At 36.4% G+C, this 16,460-nt stretch overlaps 1 protein-coding gene across 5 annotated transcripts in view; it reads right to left on the bottom strand.

Annotated features, from left to right (window-relative positions):
* TRAPPC9 (trafficking protein particle complex subunit 9) overlaps positions 1–16,460 on the bottom strand; it is a 522,423-nt gene that overhangs the window by 322,852 nt on the left and 183,111 nt on the right. For all 5 annotated transcript variants that reach the window (XM_049819680.1, XM_049819672.1, XM_049819700.1 and 2 more), the window contains 2 exons: positions 13,877–14,019; positions 894–1,004 (listed from right to left, as the gene is read on the bottom strand). In XM_049819680.1, coding sequence (XP_049675637.1) covers positions 894–1,004; positions 13,877–14,019 — 254 coding nt within the window. The remainder of the gene's footprint in view (positions 1–893; positions 1,005–13,876; positions 14,020–16,460) is intronic.

Here is a 16,460-nt window from a genome sequence, read left to right on the forward strand (position 1 = left end):
TATTGTCACCTATTCCGTACCTCTTTTTGACAATTGCATGCCTTGCAATTGATGTGGTTTTACTTTGAACTTAATATTCAGACTTAGATTTGAAGACGTGAAAGTATCTCTCTTTAAATGTTTATCAATTGCATGATCTAAGACTGCAGCACAACTCTCCCAAAGAAGACAACTGTGCAGATAGCCCATGACCAAAAAGAAACATTTCCTTTTTCACAGCTTCATCTTTTTAAGATGAAAATGGTGTCATCTAGATGTAATGATCATCTAAAGGAGATAAACCAAGCAACCTAGGGTATAGCCAGCAGTAGGAATCCTAGGTAGATATATTATGGCAAATAATAGTTATAGTTAGCTACAAAATGATTTTACATCACCATAGTAAGGCTGTAAGAGCCAATACAAAGAACAGCCTACTTAATCTAAAATATTTTTTCCTCAGAGACTGTGATTGCTTTTTCTTCAATTCTATATTTCTTTCCTGCAGTTTTCTTTCTACAAAAACTGATTAAATGGCTGGGAAACCACATAAAGAAAAAACTATTTAAAACTGGGAAAGGACTAGTGAGATCAGGTTTTAACATCAGAACTACATTCAGAGCACATGAAAATTACATTAAAACATTCTAAAAACACAAGTTAAATGAGCTGTACACCTCAGAACCAACTATTTTGTATTCTGTTATTTTCAGTACTGCCAGATTCATAGCCAAAATAAATTCACTTGAGATATTGCTAGAACTCAGTGACACACCTTAAAGAATGTAAACCTCTTATATTCTTTGACATGTGTACAATGTTTAAAAAGAAAAATAGGCCTCAAATATCATGAATTGTGTATAAATAAATAATACGGTTGAAAACAGGGCCCTTTTAATACTGAAAGCACTTACCGCTGACATTCCCCAGCATGCAGAATTAAATCTTCGTTATTCCTAGCACTGATGGTCAACTCATGTTCTGTAGAATTGAAGACATCAAGAAGTAGATGGCATTGCCGGGTGCTGTTCAGATGAGGGGGAGAAAAGAATAGCACAATTTCAATAACACACTGCAGAATTATTATACATCTAGCAGAATTAATATTTATACATAAATATATTTGCATAAATATACACACATTCACATACATATGTTTTATACCCTACTCCAATTATAGGAGTATCTTACTTGTTTACTAAAAATAACTTTTTTTAATAATGGGATTTCTTTATTTTTTTTTACTAAAACTAGACAGAAGCGGATATCCTAAAGAGATGAAGTTCCATGACAATTACAACCTGCACAATATTAAGTCCCATAGCATATGATCATCTGTATATATTCTCACTCTGCAGCTTTCAGATTCACTTCTATGGAAGAAGCCACAGATTTTTTTCAGTTCTTTGGGCATTCACATGAAACAATTTATTATTTCAAGTTACCTTGACATTATGTTTTTAAGAAACAAATTTACAAGCAAAAATTTAAATCCTTGCCCGCTGTCAGGAAGCAATTCTATTTACTACGACAGCTGGTTTGTCTACAGACCAAAGCAAGCTGGCAACTAGAGTACTTCTCCATTATACCAACTACTCTGAGACAGACAACTCTGTCCCTTCTGTAAGAAAGGCAAGCACAGGGACCTCTCACAGAAAACCTTACATTTGTTAGCTACTATCCTTCAAATCCAAATTTCCCTAGAAGTATTCAGTGTAAATATACCAACTGCATTTCTGGTAACGTTAGGAAATAATACTGACAAAGCTACAAAGAAGAAACTTTATTGTAAGTTTTTATTCTTATTAACTTTTCCTCCTTGTGAAACTAAGCACAAATAGCAGCATTGAGTGATTATAATATGATACATACGGAGAAATATCAGAACCAGACACTAAAATGCCAAATACAACCACACAGCTGCAATAATGTTTCATCAGTCTACTCTGAAATTCAAAACTTCCTGAGAAGCTACTTAAAACCAGAGAAATATCCCAGCCTTAAGCATCACTACAATTTAGCTTTAGCTATCAATGAATTCGAAGTTTAAATGCACATATAATGAAATTAGGTGACTTGTGAATTACCGGAAAAAGTAGTATAGCCATTGTACAAAGGTTACAGATAATTTCATCCCATATAATTGCTAGCATAATCAATAAGTAGGGAAAAGTAACTCGTATTCGGTGTCAGAAGTAGAAGCCACCAGCAGCATTAATTTGAGAGAGTTCACTTGAAATCAGAAGCTCCCCAGAAGGGAAGAAAGAGGAATATGTTGGTAAGGTGAGAGTCGTCAGAGCCATCCTTCGAACAATATGCATATTCAAACTAAGATACAGCTGTGTGTCTCAGGCAACCAAGTATATTATCCTATTGCATAATAATTTACAATTAAACTCAAATGCCAGCCATTCCAAAGGCAATTAAACTAAAGAGTTGCAAGAGTTTAAGAACTGCTCTTCCACTTTGGAAACAGGTTCTCTGGTTCGTAATACAACTCTCTTCAGAAAGTCAAGAGATACCATTTTCGGAGCAGATACAGGAGGCACCCTGTTGGTACCTTGCAAACCTTTGCGATGGGAACACTGTAGGACAAGCACAGGAGGTTAAGGTTCAGGTCACAAAAGTGACAGCAATGTCACATGCAGCTAGGCACTAAATGACAAGCAAGCACTGCTTGGGGACAGTAGCACGTCTCTTAGCAAAAGTAAAAAGCAAAAGTGGGGGTGGAGGCTTTTTTAATATATATTTTAAGGGGTTTCACTCTCTTTGGGTAAAACCCCAATGAATACTGAATATAGAGAAGAATGCATGAAGGTAGCTGAGTGCCTGAAGCAAACATGTCAAAACTCAAGAATTTAGAACAAATAAGGAGGCATAGCTCATATTAGAAACTCCCTTCCTTAACAGCTCACAAGAAAGAAATGACTGGAAAGGCAGTATTCGAGGCGGTAGCTATCCTGTTACCAGTAAGGAATGAAAAAGAGAGAATTTTTAAAAAAGCCTGGCTTCCATCTCATCGTTGGGAGTGTGGGACAAGACCTGTGAAGACAGAGCAAACTTCTGCCTCTCCAGTAGATACGAAGTTACAATCTTCAAGAGAGAATTCTAGTGTAGACTACGTTTACAAAATTCAGCACGGAAGGAATTTTTTATTTATCCCATAGCAAAACCAAACAATTGTCTGAAATAACATTCAAGCCTTCTGCAATACCTTTTGGCAGCAGAATAAAAGTTTTGTAAATAAAACAATTCATGCCATAAATATAAAGGACCTATACAAGCAGCAGCCCTTTGGGACTAAACACCATCAATAATACTAAAAATTCTCAAATATGAACTCTTGGGCTACGCAGTGAAAATTATTCATCATCATGACGTTTATTTCATCCTCTTCAAACACTACACAAAATAGACATATAGGGGAAATAATTATTTCCTCATTAATTTTAAGTTAATTCTCCAGGGAAATCTTTAATTAAAAAAAAAAAAATCAAAGTTACAGAATTATTACAGTACTTTGAAATCTTCTAAGAATAAGATACAGGTATAAAAAGATTGAAGGCAACATTAAGACTCTAGAAAAAGATAGCATTAGACGTTCAGAGTAAATACAGGACAGTGCCAAAGACTATTAGAGCAATGAAAACCAAACACAATTAAAGGTTATGAAAATATTTGCATTAAACCAGTAAGCTTCAAATACTGGAAGCTGTATCCAAGTAAGGAAACCAAGACAAAGCGTAAGTTTGGCAAAATTAGAGGTAACAACATAATAAATTTTAAAAGGAAAAAAGAAACCTTCAAGTTGTTAAAGAGCAATTTGCTAAAGATCTGAAAAGTAGCATGATTTTTTTTTTAATTTTTTTTTTTACAGATGCTACAATCAGTAGGACTGTGTCGAACTGATGATGCTGAGATACCATCTGGGTTCAAGTGGAAGTTCTGGGAAAAGAAATAATTAGCAAGCAAGCCAAATTAACTATTTGTATTAGTTTTCACTACAGGTGAACTTACAGAGGGCCATCCTTTGCAAGACAGAATTAAAGAACCTATTTCAGAGTGTCAGTAAATGAGATTTGAGAGGCAAATGACATTCATGCAAGTGTGCCAAAGGAACTCCAGTCTGATTTTGCTGAACTACTACATATAAGTCCAGTCAGAAATCTGTTGCTTAAGGTAAGCTCTTTACTAGACAATTTCAAACTTCATGTTGCTTTAGGCATTTTAAGGCAATTGAGTAAATCTTAGACCATTAACTCTGGCCTCCATACTATGTAAATTAATTTCAAAAAAATAAAGTGCTTTAGCTTATAAAAAACTTAAAACATTCAAAATAATAAATGGATTTAAAGATGATTAAAGTATATACCATAATGGCCTACTGAAATTTTTGGCTGAGAAATATCAGTCATTAGCCACTGATTCCTGGAACTGGGAAAGACTATCCCACATTTACACAATTTCTTTTTCCTTTTCCAAACTATCCACCACCATATAATAGTTTACACTAAATATTTAGTGGGTTGGATTGGGAGGTACAGAGTGAGTTACTGGCAAAAAAACCACTTTGAGTAGATTTCGAGTCCTCTAAGTCTGTTTAAGTAGATGTGAGTTACCATTCATTCCAGAGTAAGCAGAGAACTCCATCTTCAACATTTCACACAATGTGCAGGGTCATCAGTGGCTTCCCAGTCTTTTTTGAGGTTTTGGGTCATTTTGCTTTTAGTAGCTCCTTTTTACAGTTTGGGTCAAACACATCTAAAATAAGTCAGTTTGTGTTTGGGTGTTTTGGTTTTGTGGGGTTTTTTTGTCCTCCAGAACATCTATTAAGTTTGCATGGTATCATCACACATAAACACACACAAAATTAAACTGTCATTTTGTTTTAATCCATATATTTATAGACTTACAAGCATTTAAGAAAATCATATGAATCAGTACAGAGTTTCCCACTTCTGCAAAACCTGAATAATCTGCTCTTCATGGATTATTCTGGAAGATACAGGACAGAAATACACCGTTGCACCGCAAAAATCTCCACTCCCATATATCCACATTCCTATCTCCTCATCATACACCCCCCAAACCACCCAAAGCTTTCCCATCTGTCCATCCACCACAGTGGGCAGTGCCATGTTTTTTGCTGGCCTTAAGCACAACCATGCGAATTGGTACAGAGAACAGAGCAGGTAACTGCTGAGTCCCTGCTTCTGCCTTTCCTCACAGGGACATAAGTTAGGATACCTCTTCTCTGTCTGGTTACCAATCTGCAGGAATATATTGAACTTTTCCCTGAAGCTGGCTGAAATCACTCAAAATTTAGCAAGGGGAGAGGGGGAAAGAGTTAAAGTGAACATATAAATTTCATTCCCTAGGAAATAAAATATAAAATTATCCAGAAAAATACAACAGACACCACAAACACAACGTCTGTCTTTTCCGAATGGAATGATACACAAATTATTGCATTATGTTAAAAGTCCAAATCAAATGAAGATGAATTAAAGCTGTACTGGTCTGTATATAGACTCTAGGATAAAGAAGAAAAGTCCTTGAAAGGGTTTTACTCTTCTTTCCATCTGTCATTTCGACACTAATGGAAAGGAAATAAGCCTGGGTCAAACAAACAGTTTCAGAGCCTAAGTGGAAGAATACTAAAAATCACAACGTGCAAACATTTTCCATTTCAGCTATCTTCCTTATTTGTCCATGGTGCTTCCTTTAGAACTATCTACCATAAATCTCACGGTGAAGATTTTCTTTTGCAAGTAACACAAAAATCTATGGATCAGAAGGTTGTACATGCAAAAATCAGAATTACAAAGCAAGTTATTTTCAGTTGGGTGATTTATAATCTGAAGGTCTTAAAATAACATGCAAAATTAATTCAATACTCATTTCAAACACTAAAAAATAGTAGTTCTTAATCTTTTCTTGAAAATTGAGTTAATTCAACAGTGTCTTGAAGCTTTATTATATAAATTAATTTCTGTTATCCTCTATTGCAGAATTCAGGATATAACACAAGCGAAAGTTAGTGACATGATGAATCATGCTGTATTTAAAAAATCTTACAGTGACAGTTCTGATTCCAAAAATAGTCACAAAACTGGGGCTATGGGAACTTAAGGCAAGAGACATTTACACCGCACTCTAGAAATTTCTTTCAGCAGTGTTGTGATTACTTTTCCAATCCACTCTGAAATGACAGAAGAGGATATTCTTCAGTAACATTTAACAGAGTATTAAAAACAAGACGCAGCAGCCATGCTCTAATGACGGCTCACTTCGGTGAATAATCTTACCACAGTTCTGTTTCTAGCTTAGTTTTAAAGTCAGTTTAAACAAGAAACACTCAGGGGGGTTTGGCAAGTTATCTGCATCCTGACTCAGCTCAGCTTCCTCATCGACTGAAATGATGGAGTGTTTTCACATCCACACTTTTGTTTGCTTCTTTTCCGTTTTCTTTAAACAGGTATCACTGCTCAAAATGAGACAGCAGAAAGTGAAGAGAAGCATTAGCAATGATGATAGGCAACGGCATGCCAGATGACAACCCTATTCTCCAAAATCCACTGACAAACACAAAGAGCAACATAGCAAAACAATGATCTAGAGCATCTTTGTCGGTGCCATTGTGTTTTCAGTGGGGTTTTGTAGTGGCTTAACCCCAGCCAGCAACTAAGCACCACGCAGCCGCTCACTCACTTCCCCCCCCACACCCACTGGGATGGGGGAGGGAATTGGAAAAAAAAGTACAACTCATGGGTTGAGATAAGAACAGTTTCATAGAACAGAAAAGAAGAAACTAATAAGATAATGGTAACACTAATTAATTGACAATAGTAATAATAAAAGGATTGGAATATGCAAGTGATGCACAATGCAGTTGCTCACCACCCACCAATCAACACCCAGTTAGTCCCCGAGCGGCAGTCCCCCTTCCCCTACTCCCCCCAGTTTATATACTGGGCATGACATCCCATGGTCTGGAATACCCCCTTGGCCAGTTTGGGTCAGCTGCCCTGGCTGTGTCCCCTCCCAACTTCTTGTGCCCCTCCAGCCTTCTTGCTGGCTGGGCATCAGAAGCTGAAAAATCCTTGACTTAGTCTAAGCACTGCGTAGCACCAACTGAAAACATCAGTGTGTTATCAACATGCTTCTCATACCTAACTCAAAACCATAGCACTGTACCAGCTACTAGGAAGACAATTAACTCTATCCTAGCTGAAACCAGGACAGGTTTCTTTAATTCAATTTAATTTTTATTAAATTCTCTAAAAATTAAGCTTCCGAGACTAACTTTAGATGATTAAGTCAGATTATCCATCTTCCTGTATAAAGGTCTTCGCATATACTCCAAGAACTGTCCTCATCTGACTTCTCCCAGTTGTAAACCTTTTCAATTATGCTAAATATTCCCAGCACATCTATACATATTTGCAGATTTATGTTCTCACGTCTTCATGTGCCAAAGCATACATATTTAACATTTTGATCTCAAAAATCAATCCTCTCAATCTGTAAGCTACTTTTTGCTGCTCTTCTGTGAACCCACTGAAACATTATACCATTAGCAGAGTTTAAGGTTAGCAAGATGATTTAACTATTGGATGTAACCTCCCACGTGTCATGGGTTCCCACTCAGTAGAATCTATATTGAGCTCAATGGTGTGTGTATAAATAAAGAATACATTCTAGAAAGACATCCAGTCCTGAGCACATTAAAAAATGGTTATTAAATCCACTGCTTGACAGACTTTTCTAATGTTTTATCAGTCTAATTGATCAAAATGAGGCCTTTATTTGTAGTTGAATTTGCCTGGTTTCCATTTTGACTGGGGTTTATTACTATTTTTCATTTAAAAAACAGTGAATTTAATACTAATTATTTTCTCCATGTAGAAACAACCATTCATTTTCCACAGGTCGTATCTTAGCCTTCCTCCAAAAAGAATGCTCTTTAAGCACCCAACCAAAAGAGTTTTTCTCCACCCTTCAAAGCTCTATGACATTTGAGCACTGAAGTAATGAGAAACAGAAGACTAGAAACAGGCAATGAGAACAACAGAATGAGAATCAACTACCTACTGACAGGCAACTTTTTCTAGTTGCCTGTCAGTAGGTAGTTGATTCTCATTCTGAAAGTAGCAAATGTCAACACTTAATTTAAAAATTCGGCTATGTAAAACCCAGAAGTATTTCAGAAAACATTACAGAACTTTTTTATCATGTAATGAACATGGTGAAGAAACATGTTGTTTACTCTTTCCCTCGTATGATTTGTAAATATATAATGATTGGGATTTCTAACACAAACCTGGCTGCTGTGTTGCAACGTGTTGTAGCAAAAATGTGGGCAACCCTGGACACTGGAATAGAAATTCTGAAAATTATGTCCGATTTCATTAAGAATCAAAGTTTTACCCACCAAACTGAGGACCTCCTGAGAACCCTCAACATATTCAGATTATTCTTTTTCAGTCTCCAAACACTTCAGTGAAACCAAGTTGGAAGAACCGGATCCTAACTTGAAATACAAAACAATGAATGATCTTAGCCTGGGGAGCACACTTCAGGCTTTATTATGAACTGATGCCTTCTTTACAAAACCAAAACATTTCATTAAATGATATACATTAATGGTACAAAGGAAAATTAACTTGAACCTACAAGTTAGATGAACTGACACTTTGAATTTAACAGTGTCAGACCTGCTGCAGTTCCTTTTTTTTTCTTCTCCGACTCAATTACAAGAACAGAGTCTAAGCCTCTGCACTTGCCAAAAGGGATCTGCAGCTGATGTCTCGTCAGCTGTACAGTAGTTTTAAGATAGGAAGAAAAGTCTGCTGCCTCAAAAAAATTAAATAATTTATGTTGTTCATCATCTTGAATTTGTATGTGGAATTCACAGGTAAGAATACTATTACACACCTGGCCCAAAAGTGAAGGTGATATCCCTGTTGCACTGTGGATTGACTTCATCTACAAATTCAGACTGTCTAGCCACCTTTGTCATAAGCAAGACCAAGCTTTTCTGACCTTTGTAGATGGCTCTTTTTTTAAGACACTTTTGTATTGACGGCATAACGGCAAGGGACACAAGGAGACTAACAGGCACCTTACAGCATGCAGAGCACACCTTACTTGAATTCTTACCAAATGTGTGGAGTGAAGCAGCATGTTTTCTGGCATTTTTTCATGCTCTCTGCTCTTTGATAAAGGCAATAAAGAAGGACATTCAGTGCCCGCCAAAATTGGCAGATAATGCCTTTGAGAGAGTCAACACATATAAAGGAGATGGTTCAAGACAAGCTAGCTAGCACAGGCTTCAACGGCAGACTTTCTTGGAGCTAACCGTATGTCAAAATAAAGAAGCGTATCACATGAAACTGTAAACAGAACGCTTCCCTTACACTGAACCGTCCACATCGGATCTCCTGCTGGCAGTCTATAATCTGCTAGTAACTGAACTGGTTTGAGGCCTGAAATCACACCAGTAGTTTTGGGGCTAAGACCGGATAAGGAATCAATTAACATGCTATGTCTGGTTACAGAAGGCAATGAATACAATTTCACTATATAGATTTATCTGCACTGTGTGGTAAATAAACCAAGCAAGTACATCCCTGAAGCCCTTTAAGACTTCAGTCATCTGCAGGTCAGTGACCTGTAGGACAGACTGGGGAAAGCTTTCAACATTAACTCATTATCTCTTATAACCTACATCTGGGCTGCTTTAAACACCTGCATTCTTGATTACGCATCATGGGACAGTCACCTCCAGGCAAGCACAAACAAGCAGAATCAAGGATTACAGGTAACGTGATCAGAGGCAAACAATTTCCTAGCACAAGGTTGTTCTGCCAGTCTTTTTGGATGCAGGCAGCTGAGACAGCATAGGTTGAGATACCCAGTGAAAAACCTCGGAGCAGATTATGGCCATTTACTGACAGAATATCACCTCTTCCAACAGGAGAGCCGATATCTGAATCAGAATTAGGCAACAGATTGGGCACTGCAGCATGTTAAGGGCTGCATCAAGCTACCCACGGATGCCTCTACAGACCAGCACAGAGAAAGGTTAAAAGGACCTCTTGTCAGGATTAAATGCATCTTAAGATATACTGAAAATGCAGTTAATGAAACTTCTCTCTATAAAGCAGAAACCTGTGCATGAGTGGAAGACATAATTTTGGCTAGATATTTAGGGAAATAAGAAAAAAATAAAATCCCCAGTTGTTTCAGTGATATTTCCCCTGCATATCTGCTCAAGCAGCTAAATAAAAGAAACACCAATTAAGTTTGGAAGACTTTTACATAAACCACAAACTTTATTTTACAAGTGGGGGGGAAAAAGTGATTTCATTTACATTTTTGCTGTTTTTTTCAGTAAAGGCCTAGGGGAAGAATCAATGTTCAATTTTTTTTACTTTGCTTAGCCCAGCAGCTAGTAGCTATTGTTTCTTAATTTTGCTGAGGTAAAATGTGAAATAAAACCAACAAAAACATAAAAGAAAGGGGAAAAATTTAATCCAGAAAATGAAAGTAATGATAACTTTCATTCTGAATTGACAGCTGAGAAGGTAAATTATAAAATACAGTTTCTCATAATGACTAAACAAAAATAGCTCAGTGCCTCAGATAGAATTTAAGCAATGAAATCTCAGCTGTAAATCAAAAGGAAATCAGATTCAAGAATTTAACAGAGCAAGTAAAAGTACAAAATTTGACATTATTTACTGTCATTGAGTCTCAGATATCGGCAGAGATTATCCACAGTCAAAAATAAACTTTGTTTCGTTTAACGATAAATAGTTATCCTTAGCAGATTGGAAGATGACAGATTTTTGCTATTTTTCACTCTAAAATATAATATCGAATTACACATGATTTCTGATGAAGAATCAACACAGGGAAGCACAAGACTAACAGAATGGTGTTACTGATCACTAAAGCTCATAGTATGGAACAAGCAACAAGGGATAATAAGCACTTAAAACCAAAATGCAGACAATATATACTTAATGTAACAAAAAAAAGATTTGAACACTCTTTTGACAAGTCTTGCAATAAAACATTTCTGAAAAAAAATTAAATATTACAGTTTTTTCCCCCAACCCAGCAAAACTTTTAGGCACCCTAATTAAAAGCAGTCACATCTTTAACTACACCTTCAATCAGCAAATCACTTAAAATAAACTTTCCACTGACTTAAATGCTGATCGGTATGATGAACAGGCAAAGAATGAAGCAAATGCATCCAATATGAGCTGAAGCACTTGGTTATATTGGAGCCACTATATATAGCACCTGCTGCTATAAGACTTGTGAAACTGTACACAGCTGAACAATGCAGAAACTCTACCTTTGAATTAGCACCTCAATCTATTTTTAAAGATTTCAGGATTAAATACTTTCCACCCAGAGTAAATTCCTGAGAATAGATTGACAAGGCAGGGGTAGGATAACCTTGTCTTACACAAACCACAGCTGGGGAAACCTAGCACAAAAAGCCAGCTTACCAAAACAAGAGACTTTCAAATAAATGTACCATGTTATATTTGAAACTTTTATGGAAGCTTCACACCCAAGCTACTCTGTGACTATAAGAAAGGAATTGCAGTGAACCACAGAGCAGTCGTGCTGCCCGTTTAAAAGTATACGTAGGCAGAGTACAAAGGACATTTTGGACACTGAATGAGGAGGACTATGCATGCAAATAATAAATGCAAACCAAGTATTTTAACCTGTATCATGAATCTTCTTGAAAGCTATTTAAAGTAGATGCTGTGGTACTTCCAGGCTGATCAAGAGAGATCACTTATTAAACCTTGAAAACCTTACAAAGGCCTAAGAATGTGCCATTGCAGGGATGAAACTCTGAACATCATTATAAGGTTCCTGGAATTTTGCAAACAGCTGTTCCGGATACTATGTTCTGGCTTTGCAAGTAGCATTAGATTTACTTTACTAGAGCAGTTCCTAAAAGAATAAAATTATGCGTATTACGCTACACTTTCAAGCAGCAAAATGCTTGACAAACTTGCTTACCAATAAAGTCATAGAGTTTTAGGTCTCTTTTAAAAGAGCTGGATGCAATCTACCCATTTAAAAAAAATCTTGTTTGTCTCATTTTTAAACAATTTTTACAAAATCTATTTCAGGGTTTCGTTATTTTTGCCTAGCCTAAAATTCCCTTGCTATATGTGAAGGTCATTATTTACTGTATTACCTGCTGTGAAAAACAGATACCTATCGTCTTGGCAGTGCCATTTATGTAATGAAAAACTCAAGTCCCCTGTCAGTCTTTTGCTTCAGCAAGACTAAGAGTTTATGCTTATGTGAAAGCATAAGTCACATTTTATCACTCTTCTTGTTCTAGACTTTCTCTAACTTGCCTACTTTTCTTCATGTTTCTCCAAGTTCAAGCCCCAAACTTCTCTTGAGGCTTTACTTCTTTTGTTCACAGGAACAAAAGAAACACTTCATGTTTTGCACACTATGTTGCTGTCCATCCATCCTTTGACATTTTTGCAATGGTATGATACTGGTGACTCATCGTTTCTTTGAAAGTGAAATACAATCCCAGTATCTCCTAGACATATATTCTCTTCTTGCCTATCTTTGGGTTTAATTTCGGAAGTCTGTCATGAAAAAGGTCCTAGGACCAGTAGGAATCTCTCGGATCAATTAAGTTCACTCTCAACTATTATTATTAGTAGTATTACATAACTGCGATGAAATAATTTCAGAATTTAAACCAAACAAAATGCTTGCTTGCACTATGAACACTAGCTTTCTTTTCAATAATCCTCCTACTTGATAGTTGGTAGCTGATTATTGCAAGGCGATTTTTAATAAAAGCATATTCATGTTCAATTTGTAACAATTTTTTCTTGCACTAACTTCATCCTTCATCTAAAAGAGTATTTCTTTCTCCTTGATATTTATACCTAAGAAGTATTTACACACTGAAACAAAGTCCATTCTCAGTCGTCTTTCTTCCCAACAAACCCAAGCTTATTTATTCATCTTTTGAATGACAGCTATTCAAAGGCCACCTCTGGAACTCCCAGAGTTCAAATACATCCCAAATATTTAAAGATTGTAGAGTATTTCACTATTAGCATAGGCGAACTTACATTAATAAAAAATTGTTGATTAAGGATCAGAAAAATCATTACCTTACAGAATTCATTTTTGCAAAAGGGGCTTTGCTTAGGCAGTATGAAAAGCAATGAAAAATTAATAAAAACATGCAGAATAGGAACTGTGTATTTAGCAGCAAATAAAGACAATTTTAGAAAAAAAAATATTAAAACTGATTGCACTCAGTGGCCGATGAATTTTAGGCAATCAGATTGTCGTGATTATGGCATTTGACCACCATCACGTGTTGCCATGATTTTAAAACTCACTACAATATGTGAAACTACTCTGTGGCTTCCAAGAGAAAGCAAGCACCAAAGGACAGAATGATTACAGTTTATTCCTCACATCCAAAGACGATCATTTACACATGCATTTTGGGTAAGATTCTGTTAGACGAACACAAAACAATGTAGTGTACAACACACCACAACAGCCAAGAGATACAGAAAGGAGTCATCAAATTTTAAAATAAACAGGAGATATCCTGTCTCTGGTAAAATAAACCATCATGAAAAAACATTTGAACCTCAGAAATTGTCCAATGCACGTAGATTGCTTTAATCATGGTCTGCAGTTAAAGGAGGTTAAACTCCTAAATGAGGAATTTTGAAAATTTGTTCACATAATTGTTTACCTACATGTTGCTGATCATATCGAAAGTTTCCAGCATGGTCTTTAAGTTACAGCCAACATAATAGAGACAATGAGTCAAATATACAAGAGTCAAAACAAGGCTTACCTTGTTGCTGGAAGGGTACTAACACGCGTAAAGAAAACAGACGGCTCTACTTCTACATGAAGGCCTAGTGAAAGGTTCCGGTAATATCCTTCAACATGTCCTGGTCCACCAGAGTACTTAAAATTCAAAATGGCTTCCAGCGTCTAGAGAAATAAAAGTGAATTACTTATTAGGTATGTTTCATTACTGTGCATATCACAAGTTCAATTAAAATAGACCACAGAAGTGATTTACCAACAAAGTTTCTATGCCCTCAAGAATTTGCTTTCCTAGCACATCCATTCCATTATCTCAAGCAAAAAAGGCAATCTAACAAATAACTGCATCTTAGGTAAACAGTTGGGTTTTTTTCCTAATCCTTTCAAAAACTAAAGAGTACAGAACAAAGTCAGCTGGACTTCTCTACATAATTCCTCTCCATACCACACTTAACACAGAAAAAATAAAGAGCTTATTTTTGCTTAGAAAAGTTTAGGGTTTATTAAATGATATGCTCTTTCATAGTTTTGAAAAAATATTCACCGCTTCATTACCTGCATAATCAAATGGAAAACCTTTAAAGGTTTTGGGTGTGAACAGATAAAGATTATACAAAACCAAAAGCATCTGGTATCTCAACAAGTCACGGTAAGCATATGCTTACCTCTATTAACTAACAGCTTAAAACAACACTGTTAACTAGATCTAGTGCATGAACCTTGTATTTCTTTGATGTTCATTTTATAGAACATGATTGGCTAGCAAATATTAAAAATGAGGATGATTCCCTAGCATTAGTCTTACACACTCAATACTCCCAGTAGTAGTAAGCCTTTACTTCTGTGATGAAATTTTGGGCTTCATGTCTTTTTCCTTAATGAACAGCATGTGGGAAGCTTCCAAGCATCCCAGTCCCCATGCTATCAGTGTTCAAGCTCAGAACAAACCTTTGATTCATTCAAAGACACTACATACCACCTCTTCTTTCATTACATTCCTGAAACACAGTTTGCTGGAAGCAAGGCGAGAATTTGGGACGTGTCACTGGATTATTTTTTTTCTCAGCTCTTATTCTGGTCCCCAAGCAGCTGCTATTGCCACATCTCAGAGCAAGGACAGAGGTAGTGACAGACCTCTACCCTGACAGACACATTACCATGTTATGTCTAGAAGGACAGCCGTTTCTTAAAAAGATTTAGAAACAGCGCCTATCTCCTCTTTGATTGGCTTTTAGCTCATTCTTTATTAAAACAAACAAACAATCCCCTCCAAAACCAAAAAAAAACCCAAACCTCAAGTCAACAACTTATCCGGGAAACCAATTATACTTATCAGATGTCATCAATCCTCACAGAGAAAAGTACTCTCCCTCTCAACTGAAGACTTACAAAACAATTTATGAAACCTCCTAATTTCTAGCTCTAAGGAACAATCTAAGGATTTTCTAACTTACAAAAAACCATTTATGTTTGATGTCATTCTGTTTCTAAGTCTGGCTGAAGGAACAGAAACACAGATACAATCAATTTCTTAAAATAACCACAATCCAGTCATTTAAAGAACACCAAAATCAAGAGTTCAATGTTTTCCTGCATGTACATGCTTACATGTTTTGCCTATTTCCAGTTTGCTTTTAAGTAAAGTGGGCTAACTCCAATTCCTAACTTAGTTTCATTAAAATTCATAAGAGTCACCTCGTAATACACATTAAAACCTTCACTGGGTACGCTGGACATACCCGTATACTCTGCTTATGTCAATTCCTAATTTGTAGTTAACTAACTCAAGTTTATGTTATGTCAGGAGAGCTAATCAATATTAAATACAAAAATCAAAAAGCGCAAACCCATTCAAAACATACTTCATTCTAATTAACCAGCTGGACCATTTAATAAAAATCAGAGCCAGACTCCGTAAGTACAGGGATCTGACGCTACTTACATCATAATGTGAGAATGGACTTCAATTTCAATTAGGAAATCTGTGAAAACTCCAGCTATACATGTTCTGTATTATTGCTGTACTGACAGTATCCTGCTTGGGAAAGCTCCTGTGGTATGGAGCCACAGTTCATTCTACACAGGACCATGGCACAAAGCTGATTTATTAAGCCCAGTACCGTATAATTACAGGTAAACACGTAATAAATGTTAGTTTGAAAGGTCACAGAGCATTATCATTTCAGATGCAAAACACTTTGTAACATCCTATACCAAATGAAAAACCTCCAGAAAAAAGGCTAAAAAATACAACCATTATGTGACATTGATGAGCAGGACTGTTTAAGGGCATCATCGTAATCTTGGTCCCTGTTGTAGTGAGGCATTTGTCAAAGAAAACTTGCTGAAGACGCTGCATGTCCCCCACACCCCATGCCAGAGAACAGGGAAAAGAAAACCTAATGGTCTTCTATTAACGTAGACAACAGGAGAACACCTCTTCTCACTCAAAATGTAAGATCTAACTGGGAACATTTAATACTGAGGACACAGAGATTTTTAATACCTCTGAGAACCACAGAACACCCAAACCTATAATCTTTCTCTGGCCATGATAATTTGCGGGGTTTCTAGGAACGTACACTTACACACAAAGATAAAACAGC

Source organism: Accipiter gentilis, chromosome 2 (assembly GCF_929443795.1).
Source record: "Accipiter gentilis chromosome 2, bAccGen1.1, whole genome shotgun sequence".
NCBI classification, from domain to species: domain Eukaryota; kingdom Metazoa; phylum Chordata; class Aves; order Accipitriformes; family Accipitridae; genus Astur; species Astur gentilis.